At 36.7% G+C, this 19,137-nt stretch overlaps 1 protein-coding gene across 1 annotated transcript in view; it reads right to left on the bottom strand.

The window, feature by feature from the left end:
• The window catches only part of LOC111144594 (disintegrin and metalloproteinase domain-containing protein 18-like), a 99,338-nt gene that overhangs the window by 42,788 nt on the left and 37,413 nt on the right, over window positions 1-19,137 (bottom strand). The window contains exons 7-10 of the mRNA XM_022498970.1: window positions 14,942-15,007; window positions 2,971-3,042; window positions 2,574-2,740; window positions 1,425-1,506 (exon numbers count right to left, since the gene is read on the bottom strand). Coding sequence (XP_022354678.1) covers window positions 1,425-1,506; window positions 2,574-2,740; window positions 2,971-3,042; window positions 14,942-15,007 — 387 coding nt within the window. The remainder of the gene's footprint in view (window positions 1-1,424; window positions 1,507-2,573; window positions 2,741-2,970; window positions 3,043-14,941; window positions 15,008-19,137) is intronic.

The raw sequence follows: 19,137 nt of genomic DNA, 5'->3' as shown, positions 1-19,137 counted from the left end.
ACAGTATGTAGCCTTTTCAGATTGGCTTTTCTCACTAATCACTATGCACGTAAGTTTTTTCCATGTGTTTTCATGGCTTGATGCCTCACTTTAAAAAAAAAAATCATTGGATAGTATTCTTTTATATCAATTTACTCCAGTTTGTTTACCCATTCATCTGTTAAAGAACATCTTGGTTGCTCCCAATCTTTGTAAATTATGAATAGCTCCTATAAACATTCATGCAGGCTTTTGTGTGAATATAAGTATTCAACTCATTTGGGAAATGCTGAAGAGGACAACTATCTGATTATATACTTAAAGAAAAAATAAAACCTAAGAACTTGAATAGATACTTTTTCCAGAGATAATACACAAAAAGCAAAAAGCGTATGAAAAGATGTTCAGTAGCACTAGTAATTATAGAAGTGCACATTGAAACCACGATGAAATATCACCTCATACTACTTAGGATAGTTGCTATTAAAAAAACAACAATAAGGGGCACCTGGGTGGCTCAGTGGGTTAAAGCCTCTGCCTTCAGCTTGGGTCATGATCCCAGGGTCCTGGGATCAAGGCTTGCATAGGGCTCTCTGCTCTGCAGGGAGTCTGCTTCCTCCTCTCTCTCTCTCTGCCTGCCTCTCTGCCTACTTGTGATCTCTGTCTGTCAAATAAATAAATAAAATCTTAAAAAAAACAATAACAGAAAATAACAGTAAAGATATGATGAATATAAAATGTAAACTGCTGGTAGAATTATAAAATGGAGCAAGCACTCTGAGAAGTATGATGGTTCCTCATAATATTAAAAATAGAACTGACAGATAAATGGATTAAAAAGTCATATATGTGTGTATATATATACACATATGAATATTCACATATATATTAAATTCACATATATATGAACATTATTCAGCCATAAAAAGAATAAAATCCTGCCGTTTGCAACAACATGGATGAACGTGGAAATTATGTTAAGTGAAACAAGCTGGACATAAAAAGATAAATGTTATATGATCTCTCTTATATGCAGAATTTAAAAATGTCATACTCACAGAAACAGAATAAAATGGTGGATTCCAGAGGCTAGATTGTGTGGAAAATGGGGCAAATTGGTAAAAAAAAAATAAATACAAATATTCATTTATGCAAGATAAAAACTTCTGGAGATCTGTTTCACAACAATGTGAACATACTTGGGACTACTGAATTATACACTTAAAGCTAGTAAAAATGGTAAATTTTATGTTATTTGCATTTTATCACAATAGCAAAAAACTTTTAAAATCATAACATTTGAGTTTCAAAATCTAAAAGAAAAAAGGATACTAAGAAAAATTTGTCAAAACATCATGACAAATATACTATACATATTTTGTTCCTTGAAGTAGATGTTTTAAAACATATAGAATTTACTGAATAGATGGAAATAAAATGCATACCAGAGCAATTCCTGCAGCAAAATTTGGATTGCATGCCATTCCATGATATGTTGCTCCCACATAATCAAGATGGTCCCTATAACTAAATAATAAAATTTTTCTTTTGAATAAATTCATCTTAAATTATTACTAACTTAATGACATTTTACAAATTGGATTTCTCAGTAAAGCTATTTTTTTTTAAATACAAAATATTACATGTCACATCTCATGCTTTCAATCATTTTGTATTTGGGTAATCTCCCACAGTTCCTACAAAGTTCTAAAGTCTACTTTAACATTTTATGATACACAACCCAAAACCCAGTGGTTCCTAATCCTCCCAAAGTATTAACCACCACTGTTGCTGGCACTGGATAGATATAATTTGAAAATGTACAAGTCAGGATAGCTTACTGCCATGATTTGCACATAGTGAACCCCTAAAGCATGTAAAAAATGTTGGATTGGAGGGCAGGGAGACAAAGAGACAGAATACTCAGTAGACTCATCAAGAAAAGAAGATCTACAGTATAGCAAATGTCCTCATACATTTCAATCCTTAGTTATTGTAGCTCCTGAGCCTCCAAACCTGACCCTAAATTCCACAGGAAACACCAATAGATTTATAAATCTATTGCATATTATTCAGATCTTCAGAATTTTTATTATTTCCATCTCAACAATCAAAGTGTTAACAGAAACCTATATAAAAAGACTCTTGAAAAAAATAGTGCAAGTTAGTTGGGTCAGTATAGCTATACAAGATGGTAACCATATTATTAATTTGACATATTTTAACTAGCATTATATACAATTATTGCATTCTGTTAACTAATTTATATTATACTTAAAGTTCAAATGATAGCTTCAATTATTTATCTCTGAGAAAATCTTTAAATCATTGAGGCCTCCTCTTTATCTCGAGGCTTTCCAAGTTTTCAAGTTTCTTATATTTCCATAGATAAAAAAGCCTAGTGGAGAATAACGACTTACTATGACTTAGTGTCTTACATTGTTTTCAGAATTTTGTATTTTGCAATTTGTCAACATAATGTGCATATAATCCTTTTTTGAAGTGTCTTGTCATTACATATAACACATATATATAATCTTGATAGCTAACATATAATTTGACAAACCTTATGTCAATACAAATAAGGCACTTACATTAATAAGTATGCCATATCATGGGATCTTTGAAATAAAAATTGTTCTTTCCATAACACAAATCTTTGTAGTACTTCATTAGCATCCCCACTAAGTGAAATCTTATTTTGATCTGACCAGAGTTCCAAAGAAGTTAGTATAATAGTTATGTTGAGCTGGGAAAACATCTAAAAACAGAAGTTACATAATATATAGTTTTTAGGTAATCATAAATATAACATTCTATACATAATGTAAATATATTCAATTTACTCTTTTTTAGAGATGAAATGTATTCATTGATGGATGAAAGCAGTTGGTAGGATTGCAGTTTTTACAAACTGGATATGCTATTAATACAACAATATTATTGCATTAATAGGAATGTTTCTTACTTAAATAAAACATAAATACTTACAGTGTTGATTACACCAAAGATATGGACAACTTTCTCAGCTGCAACTGCCACTTCAGAGCCCATATAATCGTACTGAAAGACAAATTTTGTTTCTTAATCACTGGTGAAAATTACTGAATTATCACATTTTAAATGGATATAAAATGTTAAAATAATGCAGCGCTCAAGTGAAAGAAAAATAAATTAAGATTTACCAAGTACTTAGTAAGTTTTAGGTATAAACCTAGAGACTCTATATATTAATCAATAATCTTAAAATAAGAAGGTTGTCATTAACTTCCTCTTCACACACACACACAGAAAGTAAAAGCCAAAATTTAAGTTTACAAGATCACAGAACTATTGAGGATAAGAACCTCAATGGGGTGCCTGGGTGGCTCAGTGGGTTAAAGCCTCTGCCTTTGGCTCAGGTCATGATCCCAGGGTCCTGGGATAGAGCCCTGCATCGGGCTCTCTGCTCAACAGGGAGCCTGCTCCCTGCCCTCTCTCTCTCTCTGCCTGCCTCTCTGCCTACTTGTGATCTCTGTCTGTCAAATAAATAAATAAAATCTTAAAAAAAAAAAAAGACCTCAAGTTCCCAACTAACTAAACTACTAAGTCTTGGGGCGCCTGGGTGGCTCAGTGGGTTAAGCCTCTTCCTTCAGCTCATGTCACAATCTCAGAGTCCTGGGATCGAGCCCCACAGCAGACTCTCTGCTCAGCAAGGAGTCTGCTTCCCCCTCTCTCTCTGCCTGCTTCTCTGCCTACTTGTGATCTCTCTATCAAATAAATAAATAAAATCTTTAAAGAAAAAAAAAAAAACCTAAGTCTTTTTTTTTTTCTATAGTATGCTGCCATCATATGTCTTCATCCCACTAAAAGATGACTATATATCCCGGATAAATAGTGCACTTTCTAAACACAGAGCTCTGAGGACCATTATAGCCAGTAATGTCAAGAATATGTCTTAATTCAAAGGAATAGAAATCATAATATTTTCTCTAAATATTTCTAATTATGTGTATGTACACATTTCTAAGTGTTAGCAGAAAACATAAAAAGCAACAACTTTGTATCATCAGTAATCTTCAACAAGTCTGCTGAAAACTACTAACATAAAATAAAATGTAATGGATACTGTTCTCTGATTTGGACAAAAAAAGATGTTATCCTCCTAAGTCCTTAGAGACTATTCATACTTTGCTATTTCTCTGTATGTAACCTTTCCCAACACAATGCAGCATGTGTGAGATGAATGAAGGTGATCCTTTGCAAAACTAAACACATGAAAAGCAAGACAAAAGAATATAAAAACATGACTATGGAAATAAATCCTTGCATGTCAATAATCACAAATTATCAACAGACCAAATACTAGTTAATGACAGAAACTTTTTTAAAAATCCACTATATGCAAATTAAAATAAAAACCTCTAAATTATGAGTACATAGAGTTATTGAGTCAAAGCATGAAAATATACATCAGGAAAATAACAGACAAAATATATACTACATTATAATTACATTAATGTGAAAAAAAGCTTAAAAGCAAAAATAATATCACAGTGCATTAATAAAATATTCAATTATTAAGAAAGATGGAAGCATTCTAAACTTCACTATAACTAACAGCTTAGCAACAAAATGTCTTAAACAAAATTTAACAAAATTATAAGTAGAAATTAACTGTTATAGTGAGGGATTTTTAAATAGTTCTCTCAATCATTAATCGATCAAGCAAATTAACAATAAATATGAGTGTTCAGGTTAAAACAAAATTTAGATATAATATGTATATGTAAAGCTTACATAAAACAATGAGTTTTTTTTCAAATATACATGGAGGTTTTACATAAATTGACTTATATTAAGGCCATAAAACAGTTGACTATAAAACATATCATACAGATCACATTGTCCAACCATGATGCAATTCAAGTACAGTAATACTTAGTGTTATTTGATAAAAAATACTTATAGTAATACTTGATGAAAAGTATTTTAATGATGTTATTTTTACTTGCATGGGTAACTATAAAAGTTCCATGATGCAATTTACAACTTACTTTCAAATACAGAGAGCACAAGTGATACTGGGATAGAATGTTAAACAATAAATACAAGTAAAGAGAATAAAGTGCTTTCATTATTGTCATTCTTACAACTTTTATGAAAGCTTGAAAATATTTCTAAGTAAGCTGTTTAAAAAAATGAAGATAAGGAATACCTGCGTTGTTCAGTCGGTTAAGCATCTACCTTTAGCTCAAGTCATGATCTCAGGGTCCTGAGATCAAGCATCGGGCTTCCCTGCTCAGCAGGGGAGTCGGTTTCTACCTCTCCCTTTGAGCCTCCCCCTGCTTGTGCACTCTCTCTCTCAAATAAATAAAATATTTTTTTAATGAATATAAAACAAAGATAATTTCATATAAACAAAAACTGAAGAGATTTCATCAACAGGCTAATAAAAATATCAGAAACATAGACATACAAGATGGAATGAAAAATTTTATCTTGGAAATGTTAAAACATAGGGAAAAAATGAATGCTTTTTCCTTTCCTTAATTTCTTTAAACACTTGAATAATTTTTAAAAATTCATCTTATGGTTTATAACATATGAAGAAATAATAATATATTACACTACCATCACAAAGGGGTTCTATGGAACTTTACAGTTTAAGGTTCTTATGTTGTATGTGAAGTGGTATAACATTAATTCTAGATTGTAAAACGTTAGGAATGCTCACTGGAACCACCAGAGAAACCACTGGGATAAGAGGTGGGGGATAAAGAGGTATAGCAGAAAAAAAAAACCAGTATAAAAACAAATGCTGAAAATAGCCCACAAATCTAAGGGAAACAAAGGAGGAACAGAGGAGGAAATCATTGATGGGATAAATAGAGCACTAACAAGAAAGCAGCACTTAACCTACATCCATAGTTATCAGTAATTTTGGTGTATATATAATTCAACTGAATGTTCTAATGAAAAGGCAGAGATTATCTGACTAAATAGAGAGGAAAAAAGACCTATAGTATTCTGTTTACAGAACCATACTTTAAAAGTGAAGACAGATAAACTAAACATAAAAGAAGAAATACTAATCATAGCATATTTTAAGGAACTCTTGAAGTTTTTAGTCATTGTTTTGGGTTTCTTGAAAGTATCCAGCTAAGTGGAGAGAGGAAAATAGGCTATCTAGATTTAATGTTAGGAACCTCATGGGAGTGGCTATGGCAAAGCATAATTCCACTACTTGTGATCTTAGTTTTAGGCCAAATAGTATTATTCCCCATGTAACAATAAATATCGAAATCTAAATGCCCATGGGGTCAGTTAAGATGGCAGAGTAATAGGAGGACCCTATGTTTGCCTCATTCCTGGAACACAGCTAAATAAATATTGGATTGTTCTAAACACCCAAGAAATGGATCTGAGGACTGACAAAACAAACTGCACAACTGGGCGGGGTGGGAAGAACAGGTCACATCATGGAAGGTCAGAGGTGTGGGGACATGATTTAGGGGAGAAAAGAATCATGGGAAAAGGGAAAGGAGTCCTGACCATGAGGAAAGGGGAGGGAAGAAACAGAGAGATAGAGATACAGAAAGAGAAGGAGAGAGAGCAGTGCACAGAGGATCACAGACAGAAAACTATTCCCCAAAGTCACTGACTGGGAAAACAAGAGAGGCTGATTATCTTAAGTGTTTACAACCAGTGAATCTCAAAGACTGGAGTTTCATAGTTCTGTATTGTGGGTGGTAGGGAGCCCAGTGGGTGCTGCAGTGCTCTTCTGGAGAAGGAAGGTAGATGCCAGGGGCTGATGGTGTGATCTGAAGATCTGAAGATCTCCAGGGATGCACTGGGAGAAATGTTCCCCATTTTTGGAGTGTATCTGGGAGAGGTGGCTTTGCCTGTCAGAGACAAAAGAGCTGGTTGGTGCCATGTGTTCCCCTCTGCCCCTTAAGTATAGGAGCACAGACACCTGCCAAGGGTGGCTAACCTGGACTCGGGATTTTTGCTGTATATTACTCTAAACTTCCAGCTCCTGTGCATTGGTGTGACTCCCCCTTTGGGACAAACCAACACAAGCCCCAGCCCAGCAAGTCCCAATCCCAGAGGACCAGCAGAGGTCCACACCACAAAAGGTTCCTAAAGTTTGGAATTCTGAAATTCATCCAGTGTGTCTGAGATAAAACACAGATGCACTGCACTGCCTGGCAGGCAGACAACCCAGACCAGATACAGACAGGGAGAAGGCAGGGATCTGAGGGATGCCTCTGACATGGGAGGAGAGTTTGCTCTTCTGTGAGGGCTTCTTAGACAGCAGTGGTGTGAACTCACATCTTGGAGACAAGGAACAAGGCCAGTGCTGCTTTTCTTCCAAACCTATCAGAATGACTTCGGTGAGAAGCATAGCCCATCAACAATGGAGGCCTGAGCCAATTACAACAAGCCATGCCTGCATACATTCTGTAGGTGCTTCTTAACTAGGGCAAGTGTGCCTGAGAACAGTTGTCCCCTACCCCAGCAAAAACCTCCATATGCACCAAGTCTGCTGACCATAGTGCTGTACAGCTTCAGCTCTAGTGGAAATATCAGGTCTCTTTTAACAGAAAGACCAGAGTACACCTAGTTAAAACTGGCCACACTCTGGAGAAGGTCCAAACATTCCCCACTTATAGGCAAGAAGAAACTGCAGAGGACTAATCTGAGGGAAAGAGCAGTCAAAACACAGCAGCAGAGTGCACACAGCATATACCAGAGACACTTCCTAAAGCACCAGGCCAGTAACAGCATATGACCTCTTCCTAATAAAACCACCACTCCTATGAGCAGGAAGCACAACAGGCTTTTCTAACACACAGAAAATGACAGAAACCTAGATAAAATACCAAGATGGAGGATTTCATCCCAAAAGAAAAAAAAAAAGGAAAGGTTGTGCGATCTAATCAAAACAGATATAAGAAATATGCCTGGCCCAGAATTTAAAGCAACAATCATAAGGATAATAGCTGAGCTTGAGGAAAGCATAGAAGACATCAGGGAGTACCTTTCCACAGAGAAAAAAGATCTTAAAACTAGTCAGGCCAAAATAAAAAATGCTATAACCTAAATGCAAACCCAACTGGACGTAATGACCACAAGGATGGAAGAATCAGAAGAATGAATAAGTTATATAGAGGATAGAATAATGGAAAATTATGAAGTTGAAAAGAAGAGGGAAAGAGGGGGAGACAAGATGGCGGGGAAGTAGGAGGAGGCGCCTTTTCAACTGGTACCCTAAAGTGAGCTGATTACCTACTAAAGAACTCCAATCAGCCATGAAATCAGCCTGAGATCAGAATTATACATGTCTGGATCTCTACAGGGGCAGAAGATGCCAGTGGGTAGGTAAAGCGGAGTGGGAACATCGGACTGATATCGGAAGATAAACAAAAGGGGGAGGGAGCCACCAGAGGCGACTGATTGGAAAGTAATACCCCTAATATGAGAGTGCCCTGCGTCTGGGGACCAGCATTAACTTGGAGACTGGTTGAAAGCACTCCAAAAGAGCAAAGGATCACGGGGGGGGGGGGAATTGTGGGAATTGGGGCGGCTAGGGACAGGGGCTTAAGTCCCCGGACCCAGGACAGTCTCCCCTGGCACTGAGCCAGAGAGAGTGCGGCGGAGAAACAGGGTCTTGATCCCTGAGCCTCCAGCGTGCCCGAGATTGCGGGGGTGGGGGGGGGGTGTCTGGCTCCTGTGAGGGGATGGGAGCCACGCCAGACAGCAGAATGCCGAGCCCTGCTACAGAGCCTAAGACACGCGCGCCCCTCACCCTCCCCTGAGAGAGGTGTACAAAGGCCCTCCCGGTGCTCTTAGACCCGTGCCATTGTTTCAGAGCCTGAGACGCGCGCCCCAAACTCTCCCCTGAGAGAGGTGCGCGAAGGCCCAGCCTGGTGCTTTAGGACCTGCACCCCGCTCTCAGAGCCTGAGACGCACACGCGAACCACAGCCTCCCCTGAGAGAGGTGCGCGCAAGCCGGGCACTCTTAGACCCAGAAAGACCAGGCACTCCCAGCCTGGGCCAGCAGGAAAATCTCAGTGTGCGATCACTGCTTGGAACCTCTCTGGTGGTCTGGAGCTGCCCAGACAGCCGCCGCTGCCGTGGTTTTCGGTACAAGCAGAAGATCCTGCGTCCCCAGGGACCACGACTCAGAACCTGCTCTGCCAGCGGCCAAGGGGAAATTTATATGGGTTTGCAGCCAGACTGAGGCTTCTCTCTGAGAGGGAGGTCAGGGTGCTTTTGGAAAGTGCTTTTTGGTGCTTTTAGAGGAAAGTTTGCTTTCCTCTAAACCTACAAAAACCATCAAAAGCGGTCAAGGCGAGAGAAAAAAAAAGGTGAACAAACATAAAAACCTCCAGAGAACAAAAGCCTGAAAAAACCGGTTTCCTCAGAGCCCACCCCCTTGAGGGGGGCGGGAGGACTTAACTCAGGGAACATAATTGACTAAAAACCCCCCGGGCGGGCCCCCCCCCCAAAAAAACAAACACAAAAAAAAAAAAAAAAAAAAAAAAAAAAGACTACAAGAGAGCAACCACCACTACTTCATAGGACAACTTTTATTTTTAATTTGTTCCCACTATTTTGGCTCTTTTTTTATATAGATAAATTTTTTAACCTATTTACCATCACAGTGAGCTGTCCAGTACATCAAATTCCATAATAACCTTCTAACCTGAACTTTTTGATACATGCACCTGTGTTTTTCTTTTGCATTTCTATTTTTTAAATTTCTTTTTTTTTAATTTTAGTTTAGTTTAGTCTAGATTATTCCTTTTTTTATTTTTATTTTCTAATATTCATATAGAGTTAAACTTCAAAGTAATCCCCTTTCCCCAATCAATACGACCCCTGTAGATAAACCAATTTTTAATCCCCCTTTATCTTAGGAAAGTTGAGTCCTTTAACAAAGATATCAAGATACATCCAGGAAGAATCAAAACAACCTACCTCGCCCGCACTGAGAATTTATAACCACTCTCCCATCTTTTTCTTCCACCAGTGTTTCTGTGTTTTTGTGTTTGTCCTGATAGTATATAAATCTTACACTTGGGGTTCTTTTTGACAAGGTTCTTCCTTTATTTGCTTATATATATATATATATATATATATATATGTATATATATATATATGTGTGTGTATATATATATATATGTGTGTATATATATATATATATATATATACATATATATATATATTTTCTCTTGTCATATACTTTTATCAGTCTTTTTGTTTGTCTGTTTTTGTTTGTATACTTCATAAATCTTACCTTGGGGCCCATTTGGGCTGAACCTTCTCTTTTATCTTCCCTTTCTTTCCTGTCTCTCTCTCTCTTTTTTTTCTTTTTCTTTTCTTTTTTCTCTCATTTGGGTGGGGAATCCTGATTGCTCAGAAGCGTTCCAGGGTGCACCTTGACTGCACCATGGTCGATACATCCAGCTACATCTGTTCAGTCATCTCTCACCAAAATGACTAGGAGGAGGAATGCCCAACAGAAGGAAAACACAGAGGATGGACCTTCTGCAACAGAGCTAATGGCTATCAACATAGACAATATGTCAGAAAGAGAATTCAGGCTAACAATTATCCAGGCAATAGCTAGGTTGGAGAAAGCCATGGATGACCAAATGGAATTGATTAGGGCTGAACTGAAAGCGACCAGAGATGATGTTCACAATGTTAGGGCAGAGCTAAAAGCTACCAGGGATGAGGTTCACAATGCTCTCAATGAGTTCCAATCTAATCTAAATTCCCTCAAAGCTAGGGTAACTGAGACAGAAGACAGAAGTAGTGATCTGGAGGACAAGCAGATAGAGATAAAGGATCAGGAGGAAGCCTGGAACAAACAGCTTAGAAGCCACGAAAACAGAATCAGGGAAATAAATGACGCCATGAAACGTTCCAACGTCAAACTTATTGGAATCCCTGAAGGGGAGGGGAAGGAAAGAAGTCTAGAAGATATAGCGGAACAAGTTCTTCATGAAAATTTTCCCAATCTCGCAAATGGAACCAGCGTTCATGTACTAGAGGCCGAACGGTCTCCACCCAAGATTATAGATTCCGAAAAAAATCAAGGCACCTGATAGTCAAATTGAGGAATCATAATTGTAGATATCATCTCTTGAAAGCCGCTAGGACAAAGAGGCTCCTTATTTACAGAGGAAAGCCCATCAGAATAACGTCAGACCTGTCCACCAAGACCTGGCAAGCCAGAAAGGGCTGGCAAGATATATTCAGGGCACTAAATGAGAAGAACATGCAGCCAAGAATACTTTATCCAGCAAGACTGACATTCAAAATGGATGGAGAGGTAAAGAGTTTCCAAGACCGGCAAGGCTTAAAAGACTATGCAACCACCAAGCCAACACTGCAGGAAATATTAAGGGGGGTTCTATAAAAGAGGAAAAATCCTAAGAATAGCATTGAACAGAAATATAGAGACAATCTACAGAAAGAAAGACTTCAAAGGTAACACGATGTCAATAAAAACATATCTATCAATAATCACTCTCAATGTGAATGGCCTAAATGCACCCATAAAATGGCACAGGGTTGCAGATTGGATAAAACGATAGGACCTATCCATATGTTGTCTACAAGAGACCCATTTTGAACCTAAAGATACACCCAGACTGAAAGTGAAGGGTTGGAAAAGCATCTTTCATGCCAATGGGCCTCAAAAGAAGGCCGGGGTAGCAATTCTCATATCAGATAAATTAGATTTTAAACTAAAGACTGTAGTCAGAGATACAGAAGGATACTACATAATTCTTTTTTTTTAAAGATTTTATTTATTTATTTGACAGAGATCACAAGTAGGCAGAGAAGCAGGCAGAGAGAGAGGAGGAAGCAGGCTTCCTGCTGATCAGAGAGCCTGATGCAGGGCTCAATCCCAGGACCCTGGGATCATGACCTGAGCCAAAGGCAGAGGCTTAACCCACTGAGCCACCCAGGCGCCCCTAGGACACTACATAATTCTTAAAGGGACTATCCACCAAGATGATCTAACAATTGTAAATATCTATGCCCCCAATATGGGAGCAGCCAATTACATAAGAAAACTGTTAATCAAGATAAAGAGTCATATTGATATGAATACATTAATAGTAGGAGATCTTAACACACCTCTCTCAGAAATAGACAGATCATTGATGCAGAAAATCAATAAAGAAACAAGAGCATTGAATGACACATTGGACCAGATGGACCTCATAGATATATAAGAACATTCCACCCTAAAACAACAGAATAGTCATTCTTCTCAAGTGCACATGGAACCTTCTCAAGAATAGACCACATACTGGGTCACAAATCAGGACTCAACCGATACCAAAAGATTGAGATTATTCCCTGCATATTCTCAGATCACAATGCTTTGAAACTGGAGCTCAATCACAAGGAAAAGTTCAGAAGGAACTCAAACACCTGGAAGCTAAAGACCACCTTGCTTAAGAATGTTGCTGAGTGAAATAAGTCAGGCAGAGAGAGTCAATTATCATATGGTTTCACTTATTTGTGGAGCATAACAAATAGCATGGAGAACAAGGGGAGTTAGAGAGGAGAAGGGAGTTGGGGGAAATTGGAAGGGGAGGTGAACCATGAGAGACTATGGACTCTGAAAAACAATCTGAGGGGTTTGAAGTGGTGGGGGGTGGGAGGTTGGGGGAACCAGGTGGTGGGTATTAGAGAGGGCACGGATTGCATGGAGCACTGGGTGTGGTGCAAAAACAAGGAATACTGTTATGCTGAAAAAAAAATGATTGTTAAAAAAAATTTGAAAAGAATGAGAATAGTGGGAACGAATTAAAAATAAAGGTTGTATCTATGATGTAAATAAAGTAAAATTAAAATAAAAAAGAAGAGGGTAAGAAAAATATTAGATCATGAATGTAGACGTAGGGAACTCAGTGACTTCATAAAGTATAATAACATTCACATCATATAAGTACCAGAAGAAGAGAGGGGAAAAGGCAGAAAGTTTATTTGAAGAAATAATAACTAAACATCCCTAATTAGGGAAGGAAACAGATTTCCAAATCCAAGAGGTACAAAGAACTCCTATCAAAATCAACAAAAGCAGGCCAACACCAAGAAATACTATAGTATGGAGATAGGGGAAAATATATACAGATAGGGGAAAAAATCCTAAAAACAGTAAGGAAAAATAAATTCCTAACTTGCAGGAGACGACCAGTAAGGATAGATCTATCTATTACAGAAACGTAGCAAGTCAGAGGACAGTGGTAGAATATATTCAGTGTGATGAATGGGAAAAATATGCAGGGAAGAAAACTATCATTCAGAGTAGAAAAAGAAATAGAGTTTCCCAGACAACCAAAAACTAAAAGACCATGAAACCACCCTAAAAGAAACATTAAAGCTGACTCTAAGAGTGGAAAGAAAAGACCAAAAGTGACAAAGACTAGAAAGGAACAGAGAAAATCTCCAGAAACAATGACTTAACAGGTAATACAATGGCATTAAATTCATATCTATTTAATAATCACTCTGAGTGTAAATGGAATAAATGCTCCAATCAAAAGACACAGAGTGTCAGAATGGCTAAAAAACAATACCCATTTCTATGCTGCCTAGAGGAGACTTATTTTAAACCTAAAGAAACCTGCAGTTTGAAAGTGAAGGGATGGAGAAAGAATCCTGAAAGAAGCAAGGAGGGGGAAAAAAAGTCCTTTAATCTACAAGGGAAGACAGCTCAGGTTCACAGCGGATTTGTCCATTTGGCAGGCCAGATATGAATGGCAGGATATATTCAATGTGCTTAACGGGAAGAATATGTAGTCAAGTATACTTTATCCAGCAAGACTGTCATTCAGAAAAGGAAAGATAGTTTCCCAGTCACATAAAAACTAAAGGAGTTCGTGACCACTAAACTAGCCCTGCAAGAGATACTAAGGGGGACTCTTTCAGGGGAGAGAGGGAGACCAAGAGCAACAAAGACTAGAAAGGCACACAGATAGCTAGTAAATTAGTTAGTAAATTAAATTATATTAAATATATTAATTGGACACTATGTGAACTTCAAAATTAAATTGAAATAATATATTCCATTAATATGTGGGAAAACATTATAAGATAATTTACAAAATGGCATATATAAAACAAAGGTATATTAATATATACATGTATACATTAAAAACAGGACATGTCTGCATAAAATCTATCCCGATTATAAAACTATGTGCGTTTTTTCTTTATTATTTTTGTCTGCCTATTCTTTACTGTTACTGATTTTTTTAGTTATTTAAAGATCTAAGTATTTCCCTTTTTTTTTAAAACATTTCCTTTTATGAACAAAATCATGACATTATAGCACTCATTGAGACACTTTATATAAAAATATCAGTGATAATAGACAAATCTGATTTTTTAACTTGCTGCTCATATGACTGCTCACTAACTATATAAACAAGAATTTCCATAACTAAATGGATATTCCCATGAATAAATCTCATTTTTGAAATATAGAACTTCCACTAGAGAACTCAAGCAATTATATAGCATAAGATAATCTCATAAAAGATAATATTTAACAACAAGGATCTCTAATTGAGTAATAAACAAAATAGCTTGTTTTAAAATGGAAATCAGTTTAAGGAAAAGAGTTCACCATGATATGGAGTGAATCAGAAATATCTATAGCTAATTGTAATCCAATAGATCATAGTGTAGTAGATCCTTTCATACATACAGAGTTATACATTATTGCTAGAATTCTATACTGATTTGGAAATCAATACCATAAATATTGGCCCCTGCACTTCAATGTAAAAGCAACCGACATTTTTCTTCTGTCTTGCTATCCTGAGATACATATTATGAACAGTGTGAAATACCTACAGTGCAAACAAGACAAGTTTCTTTTTCATATTCCCTTTGAACTTAAACACAAGAGAAATATATGATGACATATACCAATAATACATACCAAGGCTTTATCCATAACAATTTGTATTTTCAGAACTCTTTTCAATAGTGCAGCATCTGACTTTTCCTGTGAAAGAGAGAGCATGAATTAAATAAAACATTTTTTAAATTCTTACATGTTTGTAATAATCAAGATTATATACATATATATGTATACATACATATATACATGCATACCCAAAGAAAAGTATAGATACATAGAGAAACAGACACAGATTCATCAAGATATAGATAATAATAAGAGAATAAATGCACACTGAATAAATAAGCAGATTCCAAATACAAGTTTTAGGGGAAAAAATCAGAAGATTTTACTTATATTCCTAATAATTAGAATCCTCAAAAGTTACTAGAAGGAGAACCCATGTTTCTTTCCTCTCAAAACCTTCTTCCAAGACCCTCCCCCAACCTAAATAAACTCTCATCAACTGTCCTCCAAATGTTGCCTCTTTTTTCTCATTATTTTAAGTCTGTATTAACTTGTGGCTTACACCAAATGGAATGCATCCATTTAAAAAATACAGTTATATGTTACAAAGCTGTGATCACCAAGACAGCATGATACTGGCACAAAAACAGATCCATAGACCAATGGAACAGAGTAGAGAGCCCAGATATGGACTCTCAACTCTATGGTCAACTAATCTTTAACAAAGCAGGAAAAAATATCCAATGGAGATATCCAATGAAGATCCTGAAGATAGTCTCCTCAATATTACATATATTCAATAACTGGTGCTGCGAACGTTGGACAGCTATACACAGAAGAATGAAACCTGACAATTCTTTTACACCATACACAAAGATAAACTCTAAATGGATGAAAGACCTCAATGTGAGACCAGAACCCATCAAAATCCTAGAGGAGAACATAGGCAGTAACCTCTTTGACATCAGCACAGCAAATTCTTTCAAGACACATGCCCAAAGGCAAGGGAAACAAAAGCAAAAATGAACTTTTGGGACTTCATCAAGATAAAAAACTTCTGCATAGCAAAGGGAACAGTCAACAAAACAAAAAGGCAACCCACAGAATGGGAGAAGATATTTGCAAATGACACTACAGACAAAGGGCTGATCTCTAAGATCTATAAAGAACTTCTCAAACTCAACACCCAAAACACAGATAATCTAGTCAAAAAATGGGCAGAAGACATGAGCAGACATTTATCCAAAGAAGACATACAAATGACTAACAGACACATGAAAAAATGTTCATCATCATTAACGATCAGGGAAATTCAAATCAAAAACCACACTGAGATATAACCTTACACCAGTTTGAAAGGCAAAAATTGACAAGGCAAGAAACAAATGTTGGAGAGGTTGGGGAGAGAGGGGAACTCTCTTACACTGTTGGTGGGAATGTAAGTTGGTATAGGCACTATGGAAAACAGTGTGAAGTTTCTTCAAAAAGTTAAAAATAGATCTACTCTATGACCCTGCAATTGGACTACTGGGTATTTACCCCAAAGATAAAGATGTAGTGAAAAGAAGGGCCATATGCACCCCAATGTTCATAGCAGCAATGTTCACAATAGCCAAACTGTGGAAAGAGCCAAGATGCCCTTCAACAGATGAATGGATAAAAAAGATGTGTTCCATATGCACAATGGAATATTACTCAGCCATCAGAAAGGATGAATACCCAACTTTTGCATCAACATGGATGGGATTGGAGAAGATTATGTTAAGTGAAATAAGTCAAATAGAGAAAGTCAATTATCATATGGTTTCACTTATTTGTGGAACATAAAGAATAGAATGGAGGACATTAGGAGAAGGGAAAAATGAAGGGGAGAAATTGGGAGTGGGAGATGAACCATGAGAGACTATGGACTCTTGGAAACAAATGGGAGGGTTTTAGAAGGGAGGGTGGTGAGGGGATGGGTGAGCCTGTCATTTGCAAGTGTCATAAGGAGGGCATGGATTGCATGGAGCACAGGGTGTTATACGCAAACAATGGATCATGGAACACTATATAAAAAACTAATGATGTATTGTACGGTGACTAATATAACACAATTAAAAAATGCAGTTACATGAATTGGTACTAATGTGAATACCCATGTGACAATTTCCTAAAGTAAGAGAGATAATTTCTATCTTGCTTTTCCAAGTCCATTGCCTACTTGGCTGAAAGCAACGCAGGATCTGCTTTTTCTCAACATAGCTTAGAATAATCTATTCCAGAGTTTTATATAACTGGAATCATATAGGGCATACTCTTTTATACCTGACATTTTGTACTTGTCATTCCCCCATGTTGTTGTGATTATTAGTAATTTATTAGTTTTTACTGCTAAGTAGCATGCCATTTTAGAAATATACCAAATTTTGTTTATGCATTTAGCTGTCAATGATGCGAAAGGTGGAATAAAATGGGGACACTTTTGTCAAAGGGTTTTAAAATGGATCTGGGAGGCCATTAAAGAGTTAGGCCATATGCACATCATCACTGGGTAGAATCATGAACTTGTGAATAGGGCCCAACTTTAATATTCCTAGGACTCTGTGCAAACTTATCTGTGACTTGCTATAGTAACAAATTTTTGTTTTAATGACAGCCTTACGAATCAATTATGTTTAGCTTAGTTTACTTTTCTGCCAACAACTATCAAAATCTTTGTAAAAAAAAAAAATGCAAGCATCCCCTTTTGTCTTTAAAATAAAACCCTCACTTTTGTTCCCTAGTGGGATACAGTTGGGTTGCTACGGAAATCTGTGCTCACTGAATTGTAATTCTGAGATCCCAATAAATGCTTTTGTTTTATTTCAGCTTTTTTTCTGTTGACAATGATATTTTGGATTATTTAGACATCTTAGCTATCATAAACAAAGCTGCTATGAGTATCCATGTACAGATCTTTTTGGAGTTAAGATTCATTGTTCCTGGGAAATATTTAGAATACCTGAATCATATAATTGTGGGTGTATAAAGTAATACAAAAGTACCAGACTGTTTTCTAAAATAGTTTGATTGTTCTGCATTGTTACCAAGAATTAATGAGTGCCAACTGCTCTGCATTTTTGCCTATATTTGGTATTATCTTTTCCATTGTTTCCATTCTTGTTGGTCTATGCTGATATCTTACTGAGGTTTTAATTTGAAATTCCCTGATGATTAATGTGGAACAGCTTTTACATGTTCATTATTTTTGTTTCTCCTAAGTTCCCTACTAGAAATTTTATGTTTAGCTTTGACATTTAAGTCTACACTCTAATACAGTTTTGTGAATAAGGGTCAAGATTCATTTTATTCCCTACAGATGTCCAGTCTTCCAGCAACATTTACTGAAGAGATCATCCTTTAACCTTTTAAAGTCCCTAGCACCTTTATGGAAAATCAATCAACTGATAGCATGTGGGTCTACTTCTGATCTATTCTGTTCCACTGATCTATATGTCTATACTTAGACCAATATATGATCTATATGTCTATACTTAGACCAATATGTCTATACTTACCAATAACACAATACATATATCTAGAGCAGAGGTGAGCAAACAATGACCCACGATATGGCCACCTGTTTTGTAAATAGTATCTTACTGGAATAAAACCACACCCATTTGTTTATATATTGTTAATGCTGCTTTCATGCTACAAAGCTAGAGTGAAGTAGCTTTAACAGATCATTTACCTCTCAAGCCTGAAATATATACTATCTGACCTTTAAAAAAAAAAAAAGTAATGTAAGTTCTCCATTTTGTTCTTTTTAAAACTGTTTGACTATTCTAAGATCTTTACATTTCCTTATGAATTTGAGAACCAGTATCTATGAACATGTTTCCTGGAATTATCAAAGTGGGGATTACACTAAATCTACAGATTAACTGGGGGAAATGAACATCTTAGCAATGTCAATATCTTTGTTTCCTGTGACTTGTCTAGACACTCTTAAAGTCCTGATAGCTTTGGAAGATCTTCCTTATGATCTACACACAGATTTGGGTTACTAAAAACATAAGGTTATATTTTCCTTAAAATGTATGCCAGGGGTGCCTGGGTGGCTCAATGGTTTAAAGCCTCTGCCTTCGGCTCAGGTCATCCCAGGGTCCTGAGATTGAGCCCCGCATCAGGCTCTCTGCTCAGCGGGGAGCCTGCTTCCTCCTCTCTCTCTGCCTGCCTCTCTGCCTACTTGTGATCTCTGTCTGTCAAATAAATAAATAAAATCTTAAAAAAAAAAAAAAAGA

The sequence above is a fragment of the Enhydra lutris genome, unplaced genomic scaffold (genome assembly GCF_002288905.1).
Source record: "Enhydra lutris kenyoni isolate GAN:26980312 unplaced genomic scaffold, ASM228890v2 scaffoldscaffold11, whole genome shotgun sequence".
Classification (NCBI taxonomy): domain Eukaryota; kingdom Metazoa; phylum Chordata; class Mammalia; order Carnivora; family Mustelidae; genus Enhydra; species Enhydra lutris.
This window is presented reverse-complemented; position numbering and strand designations above follow the sequence as displayed.